The sequence below is a fragment of the Eublepharis macularius genome, chromosome 19 (genome assembly GCF_028583425.1).
Source record: "Eublepharis macularius isolate TG4126 chromosome 19, MPM_Emac_v1.0, whole genome shotgun sequence".
Taxonomy (NCBI): Eukaryota; Metazoa; Chordata; class Lepidosauria; order Squamata; family Eublepharidae; genus Eublepharis; species Eublepharis macularius.
In genome coordinates this window covers 17,576,040-17,596,213 of record NC_072808.1, presented here as the reverse complement: position 1 = coordinate 17,596,213, position 20,174 = coordinate 17,576,040, and the positions used below count along the sequence as shown (strand labels likewise).

Here is a 20,174-nt window from a genome sequence, read left to right as displayed (position 1 = left end):
GGTGTCCGTTGGTCTCCCCTCTTCCATTTTACCCTCACAACGATCTTGTGAGGTAGGGTAGGCTGAGACAGAATGACTGGCTACCCCCCATCAAAAAGCTCCATGGCAGGATGGAGATTTGAACTTGGGTTTCCTCCAAGGTTCAAACCCTCTACTAGGGTTCCCAGCCTCCAGGTGGTAGCTGGAGATCTCCCGGAATTACAACTGATCTCCAGGCAACAAGAATCTGTTCCCCTGGAGAAAATGGCTGCTCTGAAGGGTGGGCTTTATGGCATTATACCCCACTGAGGCCCTTCCCCTCCCCAAACCCCGCCTTCTCTAGGCTCCACCCCCCAAATCTCCAGGAATTTTCCAACCAGGACCTGGCAACTGTACCTCTAACAGTGACACCAAGTGGGCTCATGGAATTTGCAATGCTTGAATTTTTGCTGGCTGCAGGGCATTTAAAAGCATAGCGACCCAGCTATTCAGAAAATGTATATGCCACCTCTGATTTATAAATGTATATGCCAGCCGTGTTTTGCAGCAGCTCGCACACTGCTAACAAATACAATAAAATCATAAGGAACAGACCACAAAAAATTATCAGTATAAAAAGCCATTAAACAGCCTTGTAGCATAAGCTTTCGTGAACCACAGCTCTCTTCGTCAGATGCATCTGATGAAGAGAGCTGTGGTTCTCGAAAGCTTATGTGACAATAAAGTTGATTAGTCTTAAAGGTGCTACTGGACTTTTTATTATTTTGCCGTTACGGACTAACACGGCTAACGCCTCTGGATCTGTTAAACTTTCTGGAAAGATACAAAGCCCTCATTCTGGAATGATACAAAGCCCTCAGTCTAGGAAAAATGGCTATTCTTTATCCAACTGCTCTTGGAATAGAGAATGCGATTATGGCAAACCTCAGCAATGCAAGGGAACTTCTCTGAACCCTGCCAGTTTTACTTGATGGAAGCGCCCAGTATGTCCAACCTGTACATGGAAGAGCCAATTGCTGCAACTGAGAACCTGACGTGTCTCTAGAGAACATGGAAGCAGCAACCCCTTGGTCCCAGAAAGTGGAGGAGGGACTCCAAGAACATTGCATGATGGGGAGACGGTAGCAAATGTATTGCATTCTGTATTTACTGTGTGCAAATGTATTGTACTGTGTGGTGTAGGCTTGCCAGAGGGAGCCAGGGGGGCTGGGATAAAGCCGTGCATGGGGTTCATTTCAAAGCATGCGCTTAGTGTGAGTTTCCCAGAATTCAGCTGGTTGGGATTTGTGTTTAAGTAGAGATGGAGATCACCCTTTAACAATTCCTGCTAATTTTGCCACCATCTCCCTCTTTCGGAGATTCTTTAACAGTGGCATAGTAGGTAGAAATTCAACAGATGTCAGACTTCCTGTTCCCATGTGGGTGACGGAGAAATGCGTCACTTGGAAATTAACTGGCTTGAGAAAGGGGTCCCCCCAATTCTGATTTTGTGAAGTTGTTGCTTGTATTTTTTCATGGTGCTACCGTTCCTTTGCAGTTGAACAGTGTTGAAACTGAATTAAAGCTGTAGTGCAAACAACATGTCGTTTCTACGTTGTTTAATAAGTCCGTCTTAGAATTGCTTATGCTCCATTTCAGCATTTCTTCAAGTCTGTATGGGATTTCTGCTGGTTTTAAATCTTTGCAGATTTGCATTTATATACCCTATTACTTTGTTTATTGAATTGTCTTTGAAATGGACTGTATTGACTCACACTGTGCAATCCGCTTTTCGTCTCGGTGAGAAAGGCGGACTATAAATAACACAAATAAGTAAATAGAAATCTGCATCTTTAGGAGAGAATCTGGATTACAAAGTTGCGTGTTCAGTACTGTTGTTCCGTAAGGCTGTGCGCTGAGAGATGCCACAGATGCCGTGGTGTGATTTATTTCCCGGCTTCTACCTGCAGGGGTTACCATGGACCAATATAGCATCTTGGGCCGCATCGGAGAGGGGGCTCATGGCATTGTCTTCAAAGCCAAGAACATTGAGGTGAGTGGAATGCCTCTTGCCTATCAGCAGCTGGGACTGAAAGCTCCCAGTTTCTATGGTTGTTGTGGATTTTCCGGGCTGTATTGCCGTGGTCTTGGCATTGTAGTTCCTGACGTTTTGCCAGCAGCTGTGGCTGGCATCTTCAGAGGTGTAGCACCAAAAGACAGAGATCTCTCAGTGTCAATGGAAGCTTCCCTCCGTTAGCATTCCACAACCTGGGAAACGCTTACAGGATGACTCAGCCCAAACCCACCTTCCTGAGTAGATATAAATTACCTGCTAACATTTTCTCCACACATTGACACTGAGAGATTTCTGTCTTTTGGTGCTACACCTCTGAAGATGCCAGCCACAGCTGCTGGCGAAACGTCAGGAACTACAATGCCAAGACTATGGCTATACAGCCCGGAAAATCCACAACAACCATCATTCTCCGGCCGTGAAAGCCTTCGACAATATATCTCCCAGTTTCTGTCTCAGATTCTGGATGGTGAAATGGTTGAAGCAGTGGAGTGGAATATAAGAGCTCCTGTGCCCGATTTCCTCTGTGCTTGTGTTCTCCGTAGACGGGTGAGACGGTTGCCCTCAAGAAAGTGGCTCTCCACAAGCCAAAGGACGGTATACCGAACCAAGCCCTGCGAGAGATCAAAGCCTTGCAGGAGATTGAGGAAAATCAACATGTGAGTAGTCTTTCAACCATGTTTGTATCATGCAATGAGTTAAATGTAAAGAGGGAAAGATGTGGCTGGGTTAAGGCTTTCTGGAAGCATTGGAAAAAACATTGAATTACAGAACAGCCAGTGGGGTGGTTAGAGTGTCAGGCTGCTATCTGGGAGGCCCAGGTTCAAATCTCTGTTCTCCCATGGAAGCTTGATGGGTGACCTCAGGTATCACACACTCTCAGCCTAACCTACCTCGCAGGGTTGTTATCAGGGTAAAAATGGAGGAAAGCTGCTTTGGATCCCCATTGGAGAGAAAGGCAGGGCATACATGACATACATACATACATACATAACCTTGCGCCCTTGCCAGCTGGGACTAAAGATGGGCACAAATCGAATTACGACCCAAAAAAATGCACGAACCAGGCCGGTTTGTGGTCCGCGAACCAGTGGTTTGTTGAAGCTTGTTTCCACGAACTTCCATGAACTGGTCTACTGGTTCGTTTGGGTCATAAAGGGGCAGTTTAAATGGCCAATTCCCCAGGGAAATGGCCATATAAACTTTTCCTGTGGCTTGCAAGCGGCAGGTCCCTTTAAACTATCAGCTGGCAGGTGGCACGGGGTGGGGGTGGGGAATAGCTGTGTACGTGCACACGTCTGCATGAAATGGCTTCACCCGGGGGCTTTTCATTGATAGTCCATTCTTGCATTCTATGGAATTTTGCCCAGGCTTGGCAAAGAAAAATTAAGTGACTAGGAGCAGGTGTTTAAAAGAAGGGAGAATTAAGGGGAGGTTGCATATGCTGCGGGCGTTTTATAGGAGGTAAAAAGGTAAAGGTAGTCCCCCTGTGTACTGCCACTTACCACTCTGCACCACGGGGCTTTTATTTTATAGGAGAGGAAGGTTTTTCTTTAGGGGGGTTATTGTATGTTTGGAAGTCATTTTAAGCAATGGGGAAAGGTGGGCTTATAAACAGGTAGGTAAAAGTAGTCCCCTGTGCAAGCACCGAGTCCTTACTGACCCATGGGAGGACGTCGCATCGCGGCGTTTTCTTGGCAGACTTTTTTTTTTTTTTTTGAAAAATTTTTTATTGGGTTAGAACATTTTTATTTTTACATTACATTACAGTCAATTTTCCCCTAATTTTTCGCTTCTAACCCCCTCCCTTTCCCCCCCTTTTGTTGACTTCCAACAGCTTTCCCACCCTCTGTCCCTTTTCCCTTACTTCTATTAAATTCTTCTGTCTAAAACAGATATACATTCTCCATTATATTAAGCAGTACATCTTTTAACTCCTTTACTTATTATACACCCAAACTATACGTCTTTAGATAAACAATTTATCCCATTTTCCAGTTTTGAATATTTCTATATAAACCTATATATCATAAACCATAAAAATTTCCCACATTTAAATCAAACAATTTGATTTGTTCTCTATATATTGCTCATTTCATCTTTTTATAGTAATTCTATGTAACTCCTCAGATAGTCAATCAATTTAACTCTTCTATACATTCAGTTTGGTGCATATAAATCTTGTCAAAGAAAGAAAATATTGTTAGTTAGTCAATTCTCATATTTAAACCTTATCATTAGTTATTCTCTATCAATTAACCTATACATATCTATATATATCTCAATCAATTAATCTAACTGCTTATGAATTCATTTCTCTTCCTCCCCCGGTAAAGTCACCCCTCTCTTTTATACTTTTGTTATACTTCAATAGTTCTCAAACTGCCACAGTTTTCCTCCCACCTCCCATTTCTTCTCCAGATATTGTTTCAGCTTCTCCCAGTCTGTGTTAAACTGCCCTGAGTCCAGATCTCTCAGTTTTCTTGTCATCTTGTCCATTTCAGCCATGTACAGCAATTTGTAGATCCAATCTTCCATAGTTGGCACTTCTTGTACTTTCCATTTCTGCGCATACAAAAGTCTAGCTGCTGCAGTCATATAAAAAATCAACGTCCTATGATGGGCTGGAATTCCCTCCATTCCCAAGTTTAGCAGCAGGAGTTCTGGGTTCTTATTTATTTGAAACTGTAAAATTTCACTCATTTCTCTTATTATTTCCCCCCAGAACTGCCTAGCTACCTCACACGACCACCACATATGGTAGAGGGAGCCCTCATGTTTCTTACATTTCCAGCACTTATTAGAAGTATTCAAGTTCCCTAGCGCAATCTTCTTTGGTGTCATGTACCAACGATAGATCATTTTGTAAATATTCTCTTTAATATTAGTACATGTCGTTGTCTTCATTGTAGTTTTCCACAAGTATTCCCATGCCTCCATTGTTATTTCTTTATTGAAATTTATAGCCCATTTCACCATCTGTGTTTTAACTATCTCATCCTCAGTATACCATTTCAACAGTACTTGATATACCTTGGATATTCTTTTCTTGTCTTCTTTAAGAAGGGTCTGCTCTAGTTCCGAGTTCTCTGTTCGTATGCCCCCTTTTGTAGAGTCCGAGTTGTATAAGTCTCTGATCTGTCTATACTGGAACCAATCATAGTTAGGTGATAGTTCCTCTTGCGTCTTTATTCTAAGTTTAGATACTTCAATTTTAGTTATATCTTTGTATGTTAAACATTGTTGTTCATTATCAACAGCTCTCGGGTCTATCACCTCATACGGAACCACCCACAAGGGAGTTCCTTCTTGTAGGTAAGTTCTGTACTTCTTCCAGATTGTATATAAACTTCTCCTTACAAAATGATGCAGGAACATCGAGTTGACCTTCACTTTGTCGTGCCATAGGTATGCGTGCCATCCAAAAAATTTTTTATATCCCTCTAGGGCTAATAGTTTCTTATTCTTTAACGTCATCCACTCTTTTAGCCAAACTAGGCAGATTGCATCGTGGTAAAGTCTCAGATTGGGCAGTTGCATTCCGCCTCTCTCCTTTGCATCTTGTAAAACTTTTACTTTCACTCGAGGCTTCTTGCCTGCCCAAACAAAATCTGATATTTTCCTCTGCCATTTTTCAAATTGTTTCGAGTCTCTGATGATTGGTATTGTCTGTAACAGAAACATTACTCTTGGTAACACATTCATCTTAACTGCTGCAATCCTGCCCAACCATGACAGGTTCAATCTATTCCATTTAATCAAGTCTCTCTCTATCTGAGTCCATAACTTTTCATAATTATTCTTGAATAGATCAATATTTTTTGCAGTCAGCTCAACTCCCAAGTATTTCACCTTACTCGTTACTTCACAATCCGTTATTTCCATTAACAATTGTTGTTTCTGCTTAGTCATGTTTTTACATAATATCTTTGACTTCTTTTTATTAATGAAGAAACCTGCCAAGTCTCCAAACTCCTTGATCTTATCTATCACTTTTGGCATGTTCTCCAATGGGTCTTCTACTATTAACATTATGTCATCTGCAAATGCTCTGACCTTATATGAATAGTCCTTTATTTTTATTCCTCGTATTTCCTCATCTTGTCGGATTTGTATCATCAGAATCTCCAATACTAAAATGAACAACAATGGAGATAACGGGCAACCTTGTCTTGTTCCTTTACTAATCGTCAATTTCTTGGTCAGTTCATCATTCACTACAATTGCTGCAGTCTGGTCTCTATAAATTTCCTTAATTGCTCTGACGAATCTTTCTCCCAATTGCAGCTTTTCCATAGTGGCAAACATAAAGTCCCAGTTTAAATTATCAAACGCTTTTTCAGCGTCTACAAAGAAGAAACCAACCTCTTTGTCACAACGCTTATCATAGTATTCAATAGCATTGATCACTGTCCTTAAATTGTCTCTTATTTGTCTGTCTGGCAAAAAGCCTGCTTGTTCCTCCTCTATGACTTCCGAGAGCCACCCCTTCAATCTCTCCGCCAATATCTTCGCAAAAATTTTATAGTCATTGTTAAGTAGTGATATAGGTCTGTAATTTTTCACGTTGGTCAGGTCTTGGCCCTCTTTTGGGATCAATGATATATTCGCTTCACTCCAAGTATCTGGAATCCTTTGATCCCTAAAAACTCCATTCATCACTTCTTTTAGGAGTGGTGCCAGTTCATTGGCCATTGTCTTATAAAATTTAGCCGTAAGTCCATCTGGCCCTGGCGCCTTTCCTAAATTTGCGGATTGTATTGCCTTGCTTATTTCCTCGTCAGTTACTTCACTGTTCAACTTATTTCTCCAAGCTTCCGAGATTTCTGGAAGTTTAGTTTTCTCCAGATATGATGCTATTGATTCTTTGTTTACTTCTTTTTTCTTATACAGCTTAGCATAAAATTTATAGAAGGCTCTACTAATGGTAGTCTGCTCCAAGTACGTTTTATCTTCTTCACAGATTTTATTTATTATTTTCTTTTCCCTTTTCTTCTTCAATTGCCATGCCAAATATTTCCCAGGTTTATTAGCACCCTCAAACGCTTTTTGATTCAGTCTTTTAAGGTTCCACTCCAATTCTTTATTACTCATTGCTATTAGCTGTTCTTGAAGAATTTTAATTTCCTGATATATTTTCTTTTTCCCTGGTCTCTTTTTTAACTGTGCTTCTTTGGCTTTTATTTTCTCCTCAATCTCTTGTCTTTTCTCCTCTTTCTTTTTTCTTGCTCTGCCATTTAAGTCCATTAGTATGCCCCTTACAACCGCCTTGTACGCATCCCAAACTTTATTGGTTGGTACTTCTTTATTCATATTGTATTGTATAAAAAACTTAGTCTCTCTTCTCAATGTTTCCATATTCTCACTTTCCTGTAACAAGTCCTCATTTATTCTCCAGGCTTTCCTTTTTCTCCTTTTTCCAAATTTCCACATAATTGGGTTGTGATCTGAGCCTACCATCGGCATTATTTCTACCTCCTTAGTCCATAACGCTAAGTCCTTTGAGGCCCAGATCATATCAATTCTTGATAATGTAAGATGCCTTGCAGAATAAAAAGTAAACTGTCTGGTTTTAGGATATTCTCTCCTCCATACGTCTTCGAGAGTCTCTTGTTGAATCAACTCAAAAAAGGTCTTTGGCAATAATCCTCTTTTCTTTTGTGCTTTTGTAGTCTTTTTGTCTAGTTCCAAATCTGTCACTCCATTGAAATCTCCAGCAAGAATTATCTGGTCGTATACAAAATCGTCTAAATACTTCCTTAAGTCCTCAAAGAAACTTTCTTTTGCACCGTTAGGTGCATAAAGTCCGACTACCAACACTCTCTTTAAGTTCCAGTTACATTCCACTGCTACGAATCTAGCTTCCACATCTCTCATAACAAATTTTGGCTGCAGCTCCTCTTTTATATACAACACCACGCCTCTTTTTTTCTTGTTGGAAGCCGCTACAAATTCTTTGCCCAGTTTTCCAGATTTTAAATATTTTACATCCTGTTTTCTAATATGGGTCTCCTGCAAACAAACAATATCACATTTTTGTTTTAGTAGCCAATGAAAAATATTTTTTCTCTTATTCGGTGAGTTTAGTCCATTTACATTCCAAGATAATACTTTACACTCCATATTCATGGTTTTGTTGGTAAGTCTTTTTCATTGTCCTTAATAAATCTCTCCATCTCGCGCTCAGATCTGATACGCTTTTTTGCCCCTCCAAACTCAAAGGACACTCCTTCCGGTAACTCCCATCTGTACCTAATGTTCATGTCCTTCAAAGTCTGAATTAACACTCTATATTTTTTCCTGTCCAATAACACTGATCTGGGCAATTCCTTCATTATGATAATCGTCTTGCCATCGATCTCCAATGGGTCTTGAAATTGTTTTGTCACAATCATCTCTTTCATATTTCTAGTTGTAAACTGCACGATCACATCCCTGGGTAGTTTCCTCTGGGTTGCAATTCTCGAGTTCACACGATACGCCACATCTAGGATAGCCACAGTTTCCTCCTCCTCCTTCCCCAGGTATTCAGCCAACACCTCAGTCATCTGTTCTTGCGCTGACTTCCCTTCAACTTCTGGCAGACCACGAAAACGAAGCTGCTTCTCCATGTGTTTAGTTTCTGCAACTGACATCCTCCCCTTTACCGATCTCATCTCTGTTTGTTGCGTTTCTATTAAATTCTCCATCGCGTCTTCTACTGTTTTGACTCTCTGTTTCGTTCCTTGTAATTCACTGCTAATCGTTTCCACGCCTTTTTTCACTTCTGACAGCTCCGACTTTACTGTCTGTGTAACTTCTTTAACCTCTTTAATAAGCTCCAATTTGGTGTCCTTAAGTTCTTTCATCATGTCTATAAGTTTTTTGTCCAAATTTTCTATTGCCGATTGCCACTCTTTTTTCGACATCGTGGGGCTTGCTTTAGCTCGCTCCCACGAATCTGCTCTCTTCCTCAGCTCCGTGGCGTATAATTAAACTTTTTCCTTTTTTTCAAATGTCCCAATCTTTGCCAAAATTAATTTTTTATATCCAAAATGTCGGGCGTCTTTTCTCTATGGTTTCTCTATGTTATTTTAATCCAAGATGGCCTACTTCCTCTTCCGCTGAAGCCACGACCCTTCCACTTTCAAAAATGGCGATTCCCCACTTCCTGTCCCTTGGCAAGGGCCGCTTCCCTCCAGCCACTCTATTGTTGTTACGCACTTCCTGTCTCCCGTCTTCCCACAGCAGGTCTCGCGATGGTATCTTTTACCCACAGCTCCAAAACCACAGGTATTCAAAACAATAGTCCGATTTTTGTAATAACTTCTTTAAACTTAGTCTCTTTTAAAATACAACTCCTGCCGAGTCTTCACCTCCTTTTCTCTAGTCTGTTGCAGTTTAAAAATCTACTTTCTTTCCTCTCTGTTTTTGTCAATCTGTCCCGTTTCAAGAGATAGCGATCTTTACCTTCTCTTCAACTTTCTCGGGTTGTAATCGCTGTTTCGATCTTAAATTCTCCTCTCGACTTCCCTCCCCGATCGAAGCTTGGGTATGTAGGTCTTATGCCAGCCGAATTGGCCCCAAGATTGCCGCAGAGATTATAGCCGACCCGTCGCAAGGTGGGACCTCAAGGATCAGGGGGGAGACTCCTTGTGTAGAGCCCCCCCTCGTCCGAGATCTAACTCACCCTAGGGTCTTGAGCGTTCTTTGCCTGCTCCCCGCCTGAGAGCAGTCGGCCGCGGGTTATTTTCACCCCTCCGGCCGGTTAAAACGGCAATCCGGTCAGCTCCGCGATTGGAGCTGCGTTAGACCTCCATGAATCCCAAACCGGAAGTCTTCTTGGCAGACTTTTTACGGGGTGGTTTGCCATTGCCTTCCCCAGTTTATCCCCACACTTTATCCCCAGGAAACTGAGTACTCATTTTACCAACCTCGGAAGGATGGAAGGTGAGTCAACCTTGAGCTGGCTACCTGAACCCAGCTTCCTCTGGGATCGAATTCAGGTCATGGGCAGAGCTTGGGCTGCAGTACTGCCGCTTACCACTCTGCACCATGGGGCTCTTGGGCTTATAAATAAGAATACATAAATAAGAAGCAGTTGGTAGATACAGTGAGGGAAGATGCCTGTCCTTCAGATAAATGGAAACTCCTCTGCTGTCTGTGTGTGCTGATCTTTTCTCTGTGAATTTGAGGACTAGCAACTTACTTTAAAAACCAAAGTTGAGATGCTTAAGCTCTGGGCTCCACATAAAAGACCAGACTGTGTGCTTTAGTCATCGCTCTCCTCTCCTGTATATAAAACGTACAACACAGTGCTCTCATCCACCTTTGAAATGTAGCTGATATTACTTCTCTTCTTCCTTGGCTTATGTTAACGACAGTGGCGGGTCCTACCCTGTTATCACCACTCCACTGAGCAAAGTTTATTTATTTACTGATTTACTTATTAATTAAAATAGGTATGCTCCACTTTTCCTTTTGGCTCCAGTTTGAAACCTTTCTCCGATGTGAGTGGCTGTTGTGTTAGAGGAAGAGCCACTAAGTTGGAGGAAGGCTGTCGTGTCATCAGGAATAAGGACTAGTTGTCAGTAGGAAGGGAAATTGGACCGACGACTTTCTCCATCTAGATCATGACTGGGGAAATATGGGTAGGCCCTCTTGAAATCTACATAATACAATCATGGATTATGATAATAAGCATCTAATGTTGACTTCAGCACGTGCACCTAATTTACAGAACTCCTTAGAGACGCAAATTTGGGGGGAGATTCATTGACCTATTAGCCTATGAAGATGTCTTTGCCGCTCAGACCACGTATCCATCTAGCCCAGCAGTTTTTGGAACAGCGAGCAGAAGTGGGCTGCAACTCTTGTGTTGGGGGATCGTGAGGCCAGGAGGCAGGAGGAGAAGGAGAAACAGAGGGAGGCCTGCGGGGGTCGTGATGGCAAATCTGGGGTGCCCTCTGAATAATGCGCACAATAGCCCCGAAATGCAGCCCGTTGCTTAGTAAAGCCACCAGACCTGGAAAATAGAATATAAACTTGTTCACTGTTGATGTGATTTTATGTTGGGGAGGGGGGAAATAGCGTAGAGTTCCTTTGCAAGCAGGTCTTGAAAAGTAGAATGAGAAATGGGTCCAGCCCAGTTCCGTCTTCTCTCAAGTCTCACACGGGGGCATTTTTGCAGACCTGCTACCTGAACTCCTTTTCCCTGGACGTCTCAAGGAGTGAATTGACTGCAGAGTTCTGACCTCTCCCCCGAATGTTTGGGAAATGCCAGCCCATGTTAAGCTCCAGATTGCGCAGGGCTTACATGTGGGGACCTGGTCCCATTCCGAGGGGCTCCAAGACTGATGCCAGGCCGCTTCTTCCCTCTCTGCAGGTAGTAAAGCTGATGGATGTCTTCCCTCACGGCACCGGGTTTGTGCTGGTGTTTGAGTACATGCTCTCAGACCTTTCTGAAGTGATCCGCAACTCCGAACAGCCCCTCGCCGATGCCCAAGTGAAAAGCTACATGCTTATGCTTCTTAAGGGGGTGGAGTTCTGCCACGCCAACTCCATCATGCACCGGGTGAGGCTTGTTCCAACCACTAGGCTTTTCTGCTCTGATTTGCTCATGTTGCTCTTCTCCTTCCCCGAATCTGTCTCTGAATCTTCGTCTCTCTCTCTTTTCTTTCAGGACCTGAAACCAGCCAATTTGCTGATCAGCTCCACGGGGCAGCTGAAAATTGCTGACTTTGGTCTGGCCCGGATATTCACTAGAGATGATGAAGACAGGTTGTATAGCCACCAAGTGGCTACCAGGTGAATCAGATGGACTGGGGGGAGGAGGGGCAGGACTGCTCAGGTAGCTGATGGAAGAGCCAGTTTGATGCAGTGGTTAAGAGCGGCAGGACTCTAATCTGGAGAGCCAGGTTTGATTCCCCGCTCCTCCGCTTGAAGCCAGCTGGGTGACCTTGGGTCAGTCACAGCTCTTTGGAGCTCTCTCAACCTCACCCACCTCACAGGGGGATTGTTATGGGGATATAATAACATACTTTGTAAACTGATCTGAGTGGGTATTAAGTTGCCCTGAAGGGTGGTATAATAATGATGATGATGATGATGATGATGATGATGATGATGATTAAGGGAGCCAGGAGAAGGAGAATCAAGCCAGGGTTTCACCAAAGGGCCCAATTCTGAGGTTCCTGAGCTCTCTCCTAAAGAAGGCAGCTCTGAAGTCTAGTGGCATCAGAGCAGGAGGGGACCAGGATCCGTGTGATTCTTATGTGTGAAGGTCCCGTTGGCTATAGCCCAGTAGGTGCTAAAGGTTTGAAGGGTTTGACGCGATGTGTGATCTTTTCCCTTAGGTGGTATCGGGCCCCTGAGCTCCTCTATGGCGCTCGGAAATACGATGAAGGCGTGGATTTGTGGTGAGTATTTTTGCCTTACCGTTTGCTATAAGAGCTTCCTTCTTGAAGCTGATATCCCCCCCCCAACACAGCTGGGATGCTTAGCAGAGAATTCAGGGGAATCACTCACGTAACCCTCCTGCTACCATATTTCATGGTCCAGTTTCATTCATCGCTTATGACAATCTTCTTTGCATTTTCCCTCTCCCCGGAAGAGATCCCTGCCTTCTGACAAATGAGACAGCACGTCCATCTCTTGGTGCAAGATTATTCAGTTCAGCATCTCACCAATGCTGAAGGGGAAGGGGCTCTTCAAGCCCGTGTGGGGTGTTCTGGGTGGCCCATAGGGCAGGGTCCTAGCTATTTTTGAGTGGACTTGCAGTAGCGGATCAGAGACTCCTAAAGCAATTGTAATAAGCAGAAGAGGGCTATAGCACGTAATTGGGCTTCCTGGCAATCCACCATGCTTTGGCCCCTTATTGTTTCCAAGAGCTGGGCTCATGCCAGTACATTGGTCAGCTTGGATTACTTCCAGCACTTCAGGGAACATGTACTAGTGGTTTAAAGTATTTCTACCTTGCTTTTCTCCCTCGCAGGGGCTCCAAGTGACTTACAAAATAATGACATGAATAGAATTTGGACCAACAAACCAAAGAAATAGACAGTGCAGTTCTCCAAGGGCCACAGACTGCAAGCTAGGGGCTAAAAGCAAAGGCTCTTGTTTCTGGTCAAGCTTAAATATCTGTAACAAATCCCTGAACCCCCCCAAATCTCATTCCACTGGCATAGAGGACCGGCATAGAGGTCCTCTGCCATCCTCCTTCGCAAGGAGATCCTCTCAGTCCTTGGCAGGTAGAATCCCCCAGTTCTCCACAGCAAACATACCAGTGTGTTGGTTGAAGTAACTTTATTAGAGATCCATCAAGTTCAAGGTGCTCAGACAGCTGAATTGGCAGAAATGATGTAGATGGGGGTTGGTAGTGTTAGTTATAGGGAAGGTTCCCGCCATCAGGGCCGATTCCAGACGGCCCCCCGCCTTGCGAAACGTCGCGCAGAAAACGCGAAATATCGCGTTTTCTCGCGCGATATTTCGCGTTTTCTGCGTGACGACGCGCGACGTTTCGCGAGGCGGGGGGCCGTCTGGAATCGGCCCTGGTTAGGGACCGTTAAAGCTTTGGGCGCGAAGAAGCCAGGGGGGGCGTGTCAGGGAGAAGCTAGGTTTAGGCTAGACAGAACAAAGAATGAAATCATCTCCGTTCCCAAGAAAGATACATTTCAAGCTGGCTGCAGCCCGCCTTCAAGGACACTTGCTGGAGGCAGCGGGGAAAGAGAAAGTAAATACTTGCAAGATAACCTACTGCCTTAACATCAATAAGAAACTTCTCATGCCCTCAGAGGACTAGCACATAATACGGAATGCATTCATGGCAGATATGCAGACAGGCATATATGACAAATCCTCTGTCTCGGACGAGTTTTCAACTCCTCTAACAAAGGAGGAAATAGAAGTTCAGCCTCAAGTGTCACTCAGCTGGCAAAGATATGCCCAACCATCTTCCCACCTCTTTACATTATCAACATAAATTGGCTTCTCTGCAACAAACCTTTGTGGCTTTGAGAGCGTGATTTGTTTTTTGTTATTTGTCACTATTATTCAGCGGTCCCAATAGTGAAGCAAGTTAAAGTTTGTAACCAAGGCCATTTCTGCACATTCTTAAAGAGACGGCCCACTCACCAAACATGGGTGGCTTTTTCCCTTCGTTCCAGGTGTCTGTGTTTTCAAAACGTTTGCAGTCGGTTTGGCGGCTGTTTTTTCGACACCTTTTCTGGCACTGCAAAGTGCTGTTCCGGGAAAGGCACCGAAAAAAACGGAAGCTAAACAGCTCGGCAACCGTTTTGAAAATGTAGACATCTGAAGTGAAGTGGAAATGTCGCCCATGTTCAGTGAGTGAGGCATCCCTTTAAGGACATGCAGAAACGGCCCTAGACTTGCCCATAACCTCAGTGCTAATAGAAGCAATGACTTTTCTCCTGTTTGAGGGTATCTGCAGTTACCCAAATGAAGTCCATGTAAAGCCCATTTGCTTGCTGAATCTCCCAGCACAGAAATCCTGGGAAATGGGGAGTTTTGTAAAGAGAGCCAAGAATTCTATCCACTTTGGGGGAAGCCACAAGGAATGAATAAAGTTTCACAAGAAGATGAACTTGTAGCATTGAACCCAAAGATGTTTATTGAAAAGCAGGGGCTGGTAAGATCCTGTGGCTCAGATGCCCCACCTCCATTCTGAGACCTCTGCCCCTCCTGGTTCTGCCACTCACCGTCTCTTCTGCCTCTCTCCAGGGCTGTAGGCTGCATCTTCGCTGAGCTTCTCAACAACTCCCCACTCTTCCCCGGGGTGAATGATATCGAGCAGTTGTGCTGTGTCCTCCGAGTGCTTGGGACACCCAACCAGAAGATCTGGCCGGTGAGTTTCACAGCAATAGTTTTTCACAAGGACTGCTACAGAGTTTCCGTTTTTTATCTGGGGGTGGTAAGATTGGAGATCCAAGGTTTCTGATTTCCACCCCAATCTTGTTCTTGGGACAGGAGAGCGTTGAACTGCCTGATTACAAGAAGATCTCATTCAAAGAGAAGCTGCCCATTCCCCTGGAGCAGGTGGTGCCAGATGCCTCCCCGCAAGCTGTACAGCTCTTGAAACAGTTCCTGGTCTATCCTTCCAAGCAGCGGGTGCGAGCAGCACAGGTAAGGAGCCCAGGATGGAGGGAGAAAAAACCAAGGTCTTTAGCCTTTCTCTGCCAGTATTTTGTGGTATTTATATTTCTGTGCCCTGACCTGGATAGCCCGGGTGAGCCTGATCTCATCATATCTCTGAAGCTAAGCCTTGGTTAGTAATTGGATGGGAGACCTCCAGCGAAGACCTGGGCCGATTCCAGACGGCCCTCTGCAATCCGAAATGTTGCGTGTTGTCGCGCGTCGTCGTGTGGAAAACGTGAACTATCGCATTTTCTTGCGCGAGTTTTGCGCGAGGTCGCACAAAACTAGCGCGAGAAAACGCGATATTTCGTGTTTTCCGCGCGACGACGCGTGATAACGCGCAACGTTTCGGATTGCAGAGGGCCGTCTGGAATCGGCCCAGGGTTGCAAAGGCAGGCAAGGGCAAGCCACCTCTGATAGTTTCTTGCCATGAAAATCCCACCAGGGGTTGCCAGAACTCAACTCTGACTTGAGGGCACTACATACATGCATATATAGCTGTAGGTAAAGGTAAAGGTAGTTCCCTGGGCATGCACCGTGTCATTACTGACCCATGGGGGGACATCGCATCACGACGTTTTCTTGGCAGACTTTTGTTACGGGGTGGTTTATGGGGTTGCCTTCCCCAGTCATCTACACTTTACCCCCAGGAAACTGGGTACCCATTTTACCAACCTCAGAAGGATGGAAGGCTGAGTCATCCTTGAGCCAGCCACCTGAACCCGGCTTCTGCCAGGATCGAACTCAGAGCAGAGCTTGGGCTGCAGTACGGCAGCTTACCACTCTGCGCCACGGGGCTCTATATATATTGCTGTAATTCCTGTTAATATGATGTTGTGACCCGCTCTGAGCTCTCTTATGGGGAGGGCTGGATATAAACCCAATAAATACCTACCTACATAAATAAATAAATAAATATCAGGGGGAAGAGCTCAGTGGGGCTCCAAGAAGCAAGCGGCACAGCACATTTTAATGGTAAATGCTCTTAAAATCAATTAAATGTAAATATATGCGAGGGAGGGGCCTACTCAACCCGTGGCTTAGTAAACTGAATGCAGCCCATTGGCTGTTTAGGTAGAAGTTCCAAGCAAGCAGCAAAAACAACAGGTTATGGAGCCCCCTGTTGGCTGCACTTGGTCATGCAGGGAGTGCTGGTCGCTTCTTGGGCATGGCCATGTTTGGGTTAGCATAAATCCACGGGCTCGGGGTTCTCCGGGATGTGTGGTTGTGTGCATCCACTTGGGGGAGGGTTGCAGCGAGGAGTGGGAATTGCCCTTTCTACCTCTCCTATAAGCACAGTTCCTCCTCATAGCAGCCCACCAAGCCTACATGGCTGTTAGTCATCTTTCCTAGGCTGAGAGAGGACGGCAGGAGACGGTGTGTGCGCGTGGAATATGGGTAAGATCTGTGGCTGGGTGGAGCCACCCTTTGCTGTTTGGAAATACAGGGTTGTTGTGGTTGGAAAGCTATTGATGCAAAAGGAATGGAAAGGCTTTGGGAGTTCTTGCAGTGTCCCAAATGGCCACCAGAGGGCATCACAGGCGGTTCCGCTATTTACTGGGACAGGGTTCTTCCTGCACCCCAAGGAAGGGAGTGAAAAGACTGGGCAACTGTTTGTTTAAATACACAAGTGGAAAGCATGGAGGCTGTGAAAAGTAAAGAACAGCTCTTGCCTTGGTGTGAGAGAGAGAGATGAGATGCAAGACACGTGTATGGACTCCCTTCTCCTTCCATGCATATGCCAGTTAGTTTCTTGGCGGAATTTAAAATGCTGTGTCTTACCTTTTAAAGCCCTAAAAAGTTTGGAACCGGGTGTTTAAAGGGCTGCTTGCTGCCATATGAACCTGCCCATTTGCTCAGATCTTCCTCGAGGGTTCTGCTCTCTGTGCCCCCCTCTTTCCAGGGGGTAAGTTGGGCAATAACCGGAGACAGGGACTTCTCTGTACCGTTTGTTGAGCTTTAGGTGCCAGGGGAAAACTTCTTTGCCCGCAAGTTCTGTTGAGATTTTAAAAATGCCACTTATTGTCCTTCTAGTTCATCATTTGTTTCTTAAACCTGATCTTTTAATGTATAGTAATTCTGTGCTATGCTTTAATGATCCAGAACTCTCTTCCATTATCTGCCGGGGCTGTGGAAGGATCTCTTACGCTGGGCTGCTTCCACACAGATATTTTGCTCCGCCTTTGCTTCCAAACTGGAACACTTTTTTTCAAAACATCTTTACTCTAATCGTCCACTTTCTAGGATTTCCACTGCATTGCCCTCTAATTGGTACTTTATTTTTAGACAGTGTGGCGAGCTAGCTTGGGTGTTTTTTTAATGAGTTGTAGATTGTATTCAAATCAACTGCACATAGGTGTACAGATGCAGGCGCCTTCTGAACGCTGTGCACTTGCAGGGGCAGGGAGGTCAATACAACTACGATTTCCTCGCAGTTGCTTTTAAATAATGTCCCTGTACAAATTTAGCTGGCCAGGACTACTTTGTTAAAGAGGAAAGCTTGCAGGGGAGAGTTAGGGCAAATGTTAACCCTTTTCTCCCCAGCTGCAAAAATCCCCCAGCCACTTTTACTCCCCCCCCTCCCGGAAAAGCTTATGAAGTACACCTTAGGGCCAAGCTACAAGTGACAAATGACACTTGAACAGCAAGTGGATTGAGTGGAGGGCAAGTGAACAGGGAGAAATACACTTGCTGTTCAAGTGTCATTCGTCACTTGTAGCTTGGCCCTCAATCCCCCTTTAGTTCTGGGTGAATGCAGCTCTGGGGATGGCTTTTCCTATGGGAAAATGATAGGAGAGGAAAGAGATAAGCTTCCCTTTTCTTCTCACACCCCTCTTCTCAGTAAAGCACTCTTAGATCAATGGACAAACGTCTTTTGGTTGTCCCCGGCCCCAAAGAGATCTGCTTTGCCTCAACCAGGACCAGGGCCTTCTCAGCCTTGGCTCCCACCTGGTGGAACTCTCTGTCTGTGGAGACCCGGGTTTAGCAGAAATTGTTATCTTTCCGCCAGGCCTGTAAGACAGAGATGTTCCGCCAGGCATATGGCGGTTGAGGCGGGTGGGCTGTGAAACCGGCCTCCTGCCATGGGGGGATTTAGCCCCTGTTCTGCTAACATCTAATAGTTGGCCATCCGGCCCCACGGACTGCTGTTTGGGTTGTGCAATACATGTGCTGCTGTCTTTTAAAAATTGAATTGTATATTTATTGATGTTTTTATCTGGTTTTAAAGTAATATGCTTATGTATTTTATATATGTTGTATTTCGCTCTGAGCCCGTTTTTGGGGAGAGCGGATTAGAAATATAACAACAACAACAAATTTTGCAAAAAAGCGTTTGTGTGTTTCGATTTCTTCTGTGTTTGTTTTGAACATGGCTCAGGGTTCAAGGAAACTTCCCTGGCCCTCAGACGGTCTGTTGCTGCAAACTGAACAAGAGGCCCGCTATCCTGACCCACTCGGGCAGCTCTGGTTTGCTTTCCCCCCGCAGGCCCTGCTTCACCCCTACTTCTTCACCCCGCCGCTGCCTGCCCACCACTCCGAGCTGCCCATCCCCCAGCGTGGGGGGAAAAAGACTTGTCCACAGCACCAGCGGGAGTTCCATGTCGAGCAGCCCCTAGAAGAGGCCCTGGTGGACCGGGAGCTCATAGCGCCTTACCTGATGGACTTCTGAGGGGGCAGGCTGGAGATCCTGCATGGCTGGCTTTTGCTCTTGGCAGTGCCCTGATTCCTGGGCTGTCTCAGGTCAGGAGAGGGGGTAGGACCTGCACAGGGGGGAGGCTTACGGGACCCTCTGAATGGATTTTGTCTTCTGGCGATGCTGTGTGTAAGCATAACCAGGTTTTTGAGGCAGATGATGGGGAGCAGGTTCCCTTGGCTAAAAGGGAGAATTCGGGCCGGTGCAGTTTCTCTCTCCCCTGCAGCATTATGCAGGAGAAACTTTTTCTGCTCAAACTGACGCAGCCCTTAAAGACACCGGAAGTCTGTCCAGTATGGAATTCTACAAGCCTCTCTCTTGGCCGGTGTTGCTATTTATGTCCTGGATGGTCTTGTCCACGCCGGAGAATACAGTTGCAAACAACTGTTGTTGCACAGCGAAAGGGGACAATCCAATATTGTGCAAATAGCCTTCATTGTCCTTTGGCTCTGTAACGTTGGTTCAAACCTGTGTAGTTTTGGAGAGTAAGTTCCCTGTTCCTATGGCTCTGGGCTTCTTTTAGGGGCCTCTCCCACCACCGTAGCCCTTTCCTTCCAGGGCCATGTCCCCTGCTCTCTGCCCTCTTCTGCTGATATTCAGAAGTGCTGTAATGTTTGATAATTAAACAGTTCATTAAGATTGAACCAAGTTGCTGGTGTCTTTTTTGGAAGAAACATTGTATTTGTAGGGCGCTTTGAATGAGGGCAGCGTGGCTTCCTGGGGTGCTTGCTTGGCAGTAAACATGTGCAAAGAAGCCAAGGATGCTGGGGGGGGGCTCTATCAAAAGTTGCCCCTCTGGTTTCCCATTCAGGGCACTGTGTAGGACTCCACTTGGTCTTTAAAAAGTGAGGAGGTAGAGGGTATGTTTGCAGGGATGGAAGTAAGGGAGAAAACTTGGAGGGGCTGAGCGTTGTGTGATGTCCCTACTCTCAAAAGAAAACATGGCTGGTGAAACCATGGTGTGGTGTAGTGGTTAGAGCGCGGGGAGAGGGTCTCCAACCTCTTTGAGCTTGTGGGCACTTTTGGAATTCTGACACAGCATGGTGGGCGCAGCCAGAAAATGGCTGCCACATGAGGTGGAGCCAGTCACAAAATGGCTGCCACAGGAGGCGGAGCCTGCCATACAACGGATGCCATAGTTTCCCTTCAGTCACACAGTGAAGGTCATGCTGTGGTGGCAGGGGTTGCTGAAGCAGCATTTTAAAAAATCCACACGGCCAATCAAATCTCCAGTGGCTAATCAGAAGTCTTGCTGAGCAAAAATCTTACCTGTCCCCTCCCACTTTCTAAAATCACTTGGTGGGTGTGAGGAAAGAC

General features: G+C 45.3%; 1 protein-coding gene across 2 annotated transcripts; it reads left to right on the top strand.

The window, feature by feature from the left end:
- Window positions 1-1,099: 1,099 nt before the first annotated feature.
- On the top strand, window positions 1,100-19,416 carry CDK20 (cyclin dependent kinase 20). 2 transcript variants are annotated; one of them, XM_055003649.1, is made up of 9 exons: window positions 1,100-1,109; window positions 1,929-2,011; window positions 2,578-2,691; window positions 11,397-11,585; window positions 11,694-11,818; window positions 12,367-12,429; window positions 14,750-14,873; window positions 14,996-15,151; window positions 18,651-19,416. In XM_055003649.1, exons 2-9 carry the CDS (start codon window positions 1,937-1,939, stop codon window positions 18,831-18,833), a joined length of 1,029 nt encoding a protein of 342 aa, XP_054859624.1. In that variant the 5' UTR covers window positions 1,100-1,109; window positions 1,929-1,936; the 3' UTR covers window positions 18,834-19,416. The 2 variants fall into 2 exon arrangements, with proteins under 2 accessions (XP_054859624.1, XP_054859623.1); XM_055003648.1 differs by lacking the exon at window positions 1,100-1,109 and adding an exon at window positions 1,168-1,232.
- Window positions 19,417-20,174: the final 758 nt, after the last annotated feature.

What these genes read in the sequence shown, in the direction of transcription:
- CDK20 (XM_055003649.1), top strand. Translation starts at nt 1,937, where the DNA reads ATGGACCAATATAGCATCTTGGGCCGCATCGGAGAGGGGGCTCATGGC. An exon ending in TCAAAGCCAAGAACATTGAG is followed by an intron (nt 2,012 to 2,577) that starts GTGAGTGGAATG and finishes TGTTCTCCGTAG; the next exon opens with ACGGGTGAGACGGTTGCCCT. An exon ending in AGCCACCAAGTGGCTACCAG is followed by an intron (nt 11,819 to 12,366) that starts GTGAATCAGATG and finishes CTTTTCCCTTAG; the next exon opens with GTGGTATCGGGCCCCTGAGC.